This window comes from Cotesia glomerata, linkage group LG7, assembly GCF_020080835.1.
Source record: "Cotesia glomerata isolate CgM1 linkage group LG7, MPM_Cglom_v2.3, whole genome shotgun sequence".
In the NCBI taxonomy this organism is placed as follows: Eukaryota; Metazoa; Arthropoda; class Insecta; order Hymenoptera; family Braconidae; genus Cotesia; species Cotesia glomerata.
This window is the reverse complement of record NC_058164.1, coordinates 21,560,360-21,568,354: the sequence shown is the minus strand read 5'-3', so window position 1 is coordinate 21,568,354 and position 7,995 is coordinate 21,560,360. Positions and strand designations below refer to the sequence as shown.

The 7,995-nt window shown below is 38.2% G+C and overlaps 1 protein-coding gene across 2 annotated transcripts; it reads left to right on the top strand.

The window, feature by feature from the left end:
- The first annotated feature begins 1,014 nt into the window (after positions 1-1,014).
- Positions 1,015-6,780, top strand: LOC123268840 (protein drumstick). 2 transcript variants are annotated; one of them, XM_044734240.1, is made up of 3 exons: positions 1,015-1,471; positions 2,927-3,591; positions 5,281-6,780. In XM_044734240.1, the coding sequence occupies exons 2-3, from the start codon at positions 3,362-3,364 to the stop codon at positions 5,294-5,296; spliced, it is 246 nt and encodes an 81-aa protein (XP_044590175.1). In that variant the 5' UTR covers positions 1,015-1,471; positions 2,927-3,361; the 3' UTR covers positions 5,297-6,780. The 2 variants fall into 2 exon arrangements, with proteins under 2 accessions (XP_044590175.1, XP_044590174.1); XM_044734239.1 differs by having other exon boundaries at positions 1,023-1,471; positions 5,961-6,780.
- Positions 6,781-7,995: the final 1,215 nt, after the last annotated feature.

Below are 7,995 nucleotides of genomic sequence, written 5' to 3'. Positions count from 1 at the left end.
ACCGTCAAAACCAGTCATTCACTTGGTCTTGGTTGGTCATCCAGCGGTTATCCGTTGCCAACAGGACAATAGAGTTGATCCAGCTATCGGTGGTTCGGCGACACCAAAAGAACAAAAACCTTGAAAGGTTTTTTTAAATATTTCCAAAATATTTTCAGAGACGTTCAAGTGCTTGCTGAGCTACCTCAGCATGTGAATAAGGCGCCGAGATGCTACCGCCCCCGCGGGGGGTAAATTCTCTTGATCCTTTTGACTGCACACCACCAAGATCTCCTAGTATATACACGGCACAGGTATAATCTGACCAGAGAAATATCCAGAAGAAGGACAGAGTACCAGTGGGTGAGTGAGGGATGTTAGGCCTGAGATTCGCACGACAGGGGGCGGTACCTAAGGGCTTGGACACATGATCGGGTGGGTGGGGGGTGCTTCATTCTGAGTGTTTTGCAGAATAAGAATGTGAATAAGTCCCCGCTTATGCTTATGCTTGTGCTTATGGTTATGCTTATGCTTATGGAAGCAGCTATATCAAGAAGTCAAGTATCCGGATGGATTTGTGAGTAACCAAGCTGCTATTCGAGGACCCGTATACAGTTGGGATAAAAAAGCGCTACTACTTCCTCAGGTTCACACACCATCAGCATCACCATCACCACTACTGCCTACAACTACTAGCATGGGGCCTCCACCGCCACCGCGACTGACAGGGACTGGCGGACCCGGGATCATTTACCGTCTCTTTTTGGTGGCAATGGTGAGGGCGGCAAACTGCCCGAGCGAGAAAGTAGTCTATAATAAAAAGAGCGCTGGGAAACAGAGGAGAGAAAGGTATGAGGAGTCGCCCGAGTTCGGTAGGGAGGTACCCCTTGGTCCCTCCTTCCCTGAAGGTCTCTCTCTCAGTTTCTTTGTAGTTAGCTGTTGTCTCTTCCCTCTCACCTCTTCTCACGGTGCTCTTCCTTCCTTTATCTTGTTTATTGTACACACTACTGGCTGGCATATACCACCACTGACTTTGGAACGAGGACGTAGAGGAAGCCCCATCAAGCCCGGTGAGTCTCTGTTGGTGCTGCGCGTTACTACACACCGCGGGAACGGTCTACTGTCTTCGGGTGTCTACTATATTCGGGCTACCAAGTACCGACGCTGTGCCTACTCAGCGTGCTGTGTGGAACCCAGCAGCATAAGCAGCAGCAGCCAGAGAAGCTAAAGCAACCGGACTCGACAGACCTGGTCGAAGGTTCGTTCAGTCTACTCCGCGCAACCAAACGGTCCAGACCTACCTACTACCTACTACTACCTATCTACCTACCTGTACTCACTAACACATCAGCCTGTGTTGTCTCTGAGAACACTCTTCTCACCACTCACGTTATCCACTGGATTTAACACCTCAACTGTGATCATCAGTCACCATCAAACCAACCTGGATACACCAACACTGCTTCACCACTTGGACTAATTCACTACCAAGGTAAGTCCTCTTTAATTATTTCATTTAATTTCGCAATTCCAAAGTTCGATTATCCGTGAACACCGCTAGTTTCTCAGTGACTAAAGTGATAATAATTCTAAACCGTGCCGGTCGGTCGATTAGTCGAGCTTGATCCTCATTAGGGAATCCCTCATCCAACAAAGCACCATCGCTTGATGTGTATCCAAATGGAAGTTTGCTGGGACCAGTATCACGATTGGGCCCTTCGAGTATCATAATCAGCTCGCGTGTCCTGGGGTGGGGAGGGTGTGGTCCCCGCGGCTACGGCGGTTGGTCTTGGTACGGTAGCAGTCAGCAGCCTAAAACCGGTAGCACGGTTTTAGCGTTAGGGCGGTGCACAGTAGCCGTTGTTTGGTTGGCTACGCGAGTTCCTCACGCTCTTTGCTTTGCTTTCATCTCTCCCTTCTTATACGTATTTCACGTTTATGCACGCACTCCGTTGGTGAATAACACACCAACGTACGAATGAGTATCACGGTTACGGTTTACCTCCAAGTCTATGTAGACCGCAGTAGTCACAATCCGGTGGCGCCTGCGTAACACCAGCTGTCCAATTAGAGTCCGTGCTTCAGATTATCCAATGGACGACGCCCAGTGATCGTTTGTGCTCACTTGTCTCTGCTTCTTACAAAACTCATGTTCCAACACTTTAGACCTTTGCTTCATTTGTATTCACTTACGATTCCTTGGAGCTTGTATCGCTATCAAGATTTACATGTAATGCTTGGTAATATCTTGATGGTTCATGCTTCATTATCATTGTAAATGTCGATAGATATTTAACTCTAACTCTAGCTTATTAAACATTCCTAAGTTTTATATTCATTTGTTGGTTGTACGGTTCACTGTGCTAGTCCTCGTCCTTCTGACAAATCTTCCAAAGACTTATACTCAATCTCTGGATGCTAATGGCAAAAGGTCCTCGAAATGTAAATGACAGTGGTAGTGGTCGAAGGGGAGTTAGTTTTTTATCCGGATTCGGTGATAAATGGTTGGTGTAAAATCGGCAGTAGCTTTGTCTTCACGCGTGAACCAGCCGATGAAAATGTCACCAGTCAAAATTCCAGCTTCCCATCTGATAGGAAGGTGTTATTCGTTCGGTCTCTACCGAGCACGGCGGGCTTATCTCCTACGGTCGGAATTCGTTGACCAAACGGCTTTATTGGTGACCGATCGTACGCATATCTAGTTTCGGAATTTCGGCAATCTAATCGCGCGAAAATCGGTGTTGGCTACCAACCGAATAATTCTTAAAACCATAAATAACAAGTTGGTCTTATTATTATTATTTGTATTTGTATTTATATTTGTATTTACAAATGAATATATCAATTTGACAAGGATCTCGAACATAAAACCGGTGTCACGGATAATTGAGGTTATGTGTCTGGATCAATTGATCTTGATCCTTGACGTGTTATGTTATGTTCCCAGGTAGCAGCAATTGTTGTCTCGGTTGTACTGGATCCTTGAAGTTGTTAAATCTTACTGTAGAGTATACACTGAGTGAGATCACTCGGACAACAAGGTGTAAGACAAGACGATTAAAAATAAACGTCGCTAACAGTCAGCCGGGGAATAAGAAGGAGTCACTTTGGCTGTTACAACAACTGAGAGGCATACACGGTGTTTACTTAACGGGAGAAGAGGACAACCATACTAGAGATATATCAGCCATAAGGAGAGAGGGATATTCGCGTGAATAAGACTACATACACGCTTACATACACAGACTACATTTACGGACTACATACTCACCCAGAGAGAAAGAGAGAGAAGGCGCGATTTGTGTCGAGACGAGGAGGAGAGCCACCAGAGTCTGAGTATATTGAGTCTATAGAACCGAGGGAGCGGTGGGAATTTATAAGGATGTTCGCGATAATGCCGATGGAGACAGAGGGGCACGGCAGGGAGTTCGGCCGCCGGCAGAAGATGCGCGCCAAGTGCACCGTCGAGTTCGTCTGCAAGTACTGCCAGCGGCGATTCACTAAGCCCTACAACCTCATGATACACGAGCGCAGTCATAAGGACGACGTGACCTTCACCTGCGAGGTCTGCGGAAAGTCCTTCAAGAGGCAGGACAACCTTAAACAGCACAGGTACCTTTTCTTCTTTATCAAATATATATTTACTTTTACTCTGTGATATGATAGCGCTTCTCGCTCAAAACAATTTTATTTGTCTGCTGATGATACTTTTGTGATTGGTGACCATTGTCTTTGTTTTTTTTTTTCACCGTCGGATTGGTGACTCAGTGATATTTCTTCCGACGGATGTTACTTTGTGGCTCTATAGTGATTGGAAAACAAAAAGTGCTTACACTGAGAGAAAAATTACTTTTCTTTAATTATGAAGAAATTGTTTTATGGTAAAATTAATTGTTTGCAAAGATATTTAAAATTTTAATTTAGTAATTAGAATTTCTAACATTTAATAAATTTAAACTTAATTCAAGTTAGAGTACATTTATCGAGTAACATATATCGATATTGCCATTCTAATACGTCGTATCCCACAAAATTTGACAAATTGATTTTTTTTTTTTAAATAAAATCATAACAATATTATGCAAAACATATTTAAAATTTAAAGGTCAAATAGTTTAATAACTATTTTTAAATAAATTTTTTCATCCGTTGAATCCCATTTAATCAATGTTAAAAGTTAACCATTTTTACCATCTTCGATAAAATTTTCTAAATGTGGGATACGACGTATTAGAATAGCACTATCGATATATTATTGATTTTCTAACAATTGTTTCAACAAAAAATTATTTATTTGGCAGTTCGCTGTTCTAGTTTGAAAATTAGATGTCAATTTATAAAGAGACTAACACTTTAATAAGCTGATCTCAAGATTCATTTTTAAGTTACATATTATTCAGATGTATTAATATTATTTTAAGTAATTAACAATTAAGATTTATATTCTCATCCATGATGTCAAATATAATAGTATATCAGGAACTTGGACGGAAAAAAAATTGAATTTTTTTTCCCGTCCAAGTTCTTGATACTTATACTATTGTAATTAACAATAAAATTTATAAATCTTTAGTATCAAATTGACATGTTTAAATTTTGAAGCATCAAGTGTCCGAATTATCGAATATAACTTTTGAATGGTACTTAATTACTCGATCTACTGCTTTGCAAGTGAAAACTTTGGACTATCTCTCGCTAACTATCTATTGTCGCTGGATAATTTATCCTTGGTAAAATTTTTTTCACTGAAGTTAAGAAAATATATAATAAAATCGCGAATGTCGTAATTGATGGTCATTACTATTACCATCAATTTGCTTTTATAAAAAAAGTTTTTTTCCTTAAGAAATGCTAGAAACAATAAATTTCTTTAATTAAATTAATTTTCTTGGATTTTAAAATTTTGCTTTAAATGAATTGAAAAATTATTTAATTAAATTGGAAACAATTTTTGATTCAAGTAAAATACAGATACATTTTTTTCTCAGTATCGTCAATTAATTGTAAATTATTATTGCTCTAGAACAAAGACAATGGTCAAAAATAGCCTTGTGGAATGATTAAAGCATGAGTTTTAAAATAATTTAGTGAGTAAATAAATCATCTAAAGAATGAATTGATGGGTCGTACCAAGGTAAAATGGTTAAAAAAATGAAAAAAGTCCATCTTACGCTGGTATTTTATTAATTGATAAGAATGTAAACGCAATCGGGTTCAGAGGGGTTGTAATTATTAAGGCGGCTTAAACTAATAGACCTTGTATTTGTAACGGCGGTGGTCTTGTTTTCTGTTCTGTTGTAGATGTGGGTGGCGGTGAGCGGGAGCTCTGAAACCCCCTGCACCTTATTACACGATAAACAAACAATAGACATAATAGACAAACAACAACAAAAAAAAAATTAAAACACTTGCACCGAAAAAAAAAAAAAATTAGAATTCCTTGTTCCAAAGCCGCCTCCTGAAGTAAAAAATCGTTCACTGAAACTCCCAGATTGTTTTTGGTCAGACGGAAAATCCATTATATTATAAAGAGACAATAATATAAATCTAACTGTAACTAAAAAACGTTTTTAAGAAAAAACCCAACGAAAAGCCCGCTTTGAACCCGTCCCGCGCTAGACAAAAGGAGGACAAAGTAAAAGTGAAAACCTTCCAAGGAAACGTGACCGTTTGTTGTCTGTCAACTCAGCATGCTACACTCTCCTCATACTGAGAGTACATTAAACAACAAAAAGAACTAAATCAATGGCTCCTTTTTTATTTATAACTAAGAATCAGCTGCTAACACCAAAACGAAAAAAAAAAATATCAAATATAAATGCATGCTTAACATATATAGTCTGGATTATAATGCTAGAGAGAACACACGGCAGCGAATAAGACAATCCTTATATGAAAAAACTATTTTCCTGACTTCTATTCAAAAATTATAGAGACGAAAGTAGATCCTCATCCTTTCTATTTCGGTGAATCTGTTCCAGGAGCATACATTCCGTTTCTTACAAGGGCTCCAACGGCTACGCAAACGGCTATTCGAATGGCTACTCTAGGTACTAGACGCCATCCAGATCTGAGATCCTCTAGAACCTTTTTTTTTTATTTTTATAACTATTTGTAGATTATTGTATTTGCAATCCAATCCTTAACCCCTATCATACCCAACCTAGTGCGAAACCCGAGAAGAGATGCCAGACGTAGACGATATGTGACAACAAGATAGGATGACTAAGAAGACTGGATTACATTTACTTCACTTGATCCTTTTTTTACACCCTGTATCACTATTTTTGGTTATTTTTAGCCACTTTTATTTTGGGCCTTATTTTAAAAATTGGGCCTCATGCTTTGAAATTGGGCCTAGTGCCCAAAATTTAATTTTGGGATACATTAATTTAAAATCTAGATAAAAAATTTGATTTTTCATTAAAAAAATACACTGGGTCTTATGGGACCAATTGGGTCTAATATTCTGAATCGGGAATTAAAATTAAAATTATATAAAAATTAATTAGTAGGTATCAAGACATTAAACTTGGACCTCACGCCCTAATTATTAGGCATCAGGCCCAAATATTGGATTTTATTAGCCATTAACTTGGTTAAGTATCACAATTTATTGCCAAAAAATATCAGTAATTGTAGTCGTAAATACTGGGACTTAAAATTGGGCCCAGGTATTTGGGTCTGAAATAACCAAATCAGTGGTTTCCTCCTCCTAATTCCGGTCTCAATTCCATAATATTAAAAAGGACGACATAAATTAACAACAACAATAACAACAATTATCACGACGACGAGAAATAAAGGGCCCAGTACACGGGGCCTCATATTATCGGGCTCCTCCAGGCAGATGTCTTAAATTGGATGCGTAATAACTGACCGTACAGCGGACAGGCTACCAAAGTGTAGCAGCAATGAACGGCTACTGTCGACCACGCCCAAGCCTCAAGCGACACACAAGGCCCTCATCGAGCTTCTGGGCCTCATCACTGGGCCTCAACTTCCAACATACTTCACCAATTGATAAGGATTCAAATTATGTTATTCAAATTATTTTATTTTGTAAATATCTTATTTATTTATACATAAGGCCCAAAATGTTTTCTATTTTTTGGGTCATATAGTTTTATTTTATCTTTTTCTAATTGCACCGAACACGCAAATTTTTATTGTTAACATAAGCTTGTGTCAAATTTTTTAATTAATTATGATTTAATATTTTTCAAAAATTATTTTTAAATCGACTGTACAAATAAGGCCCAATTTTTTTTATAGGCCCTGTGGTATTTTTTTGAGATTTGTGGTCAAATTTCATATTTACTAATTTGATTAATTATTTATTGGAGATTAATTAGCAATCCATTTTTACATAAGGCCCAAATTTTATTATAGGGCCCAATTTTTTTACGAACAATTTTTGTCAAATGAATTTTTTTAATGTAATGGGACTTGGGCCATATAACAATATTCTATAATTTTGTAAATATAAGGCCCAAAAATTTGGGCCCTATATTTTTTTGGGTCCTACTTTTAAAATTTTAGCTGAGTCGCTGAATAACAATTAATTAAAAATAAAAGACCATTAATTATTTGGGCCTTAAAAACAGTAACTGTAAAAACGAAAGATGACATTTCTAAGTTCTATGATACAAAAATAGGCGACCTTGGGTGGTCACGTAATCATGGTGGTCCCAAAGTAATATATAACATCAGTGAACGTAGCCTGTGCTATAGATTAAGTTTCCACCGGGTAAACAGCAAGCCCGTTGTCAATTCAATTTCACATACTGTCCATTTATCCATCGACTCGTAATCGATCGTTCCGAGTGCCACTAATAATTAATTGCATTTTAATTTGCGGGAACTCGGTCATTGTCGTCTCTCACTTCCAATTAGCCTTCAGCACCCTACCTTTTGAATTTAAATTCGTTTTTCATTTTAAAATTATATATGCCCACTTTAAATAAATCACCCGCCTGGTGTATTACTATTCATTTATTCGGCAAGTAGAAAAAG

Coding starts and splice junctions, on each gene's coding strand:
- LOC123268840 (XM_044734239.1), top strand. CDS start 3,362: ATGTTCGCGATAATGCCGATGGAGACAGAGGGGCACGGCAGGGAGTTC. Junction 3,592..5,960: donor GACAACCTTAAACAGCACAG/GTACCTTTTCTT, acceptor AATCTGTTCCAG/GAGCATACATTCCGTTTCTT.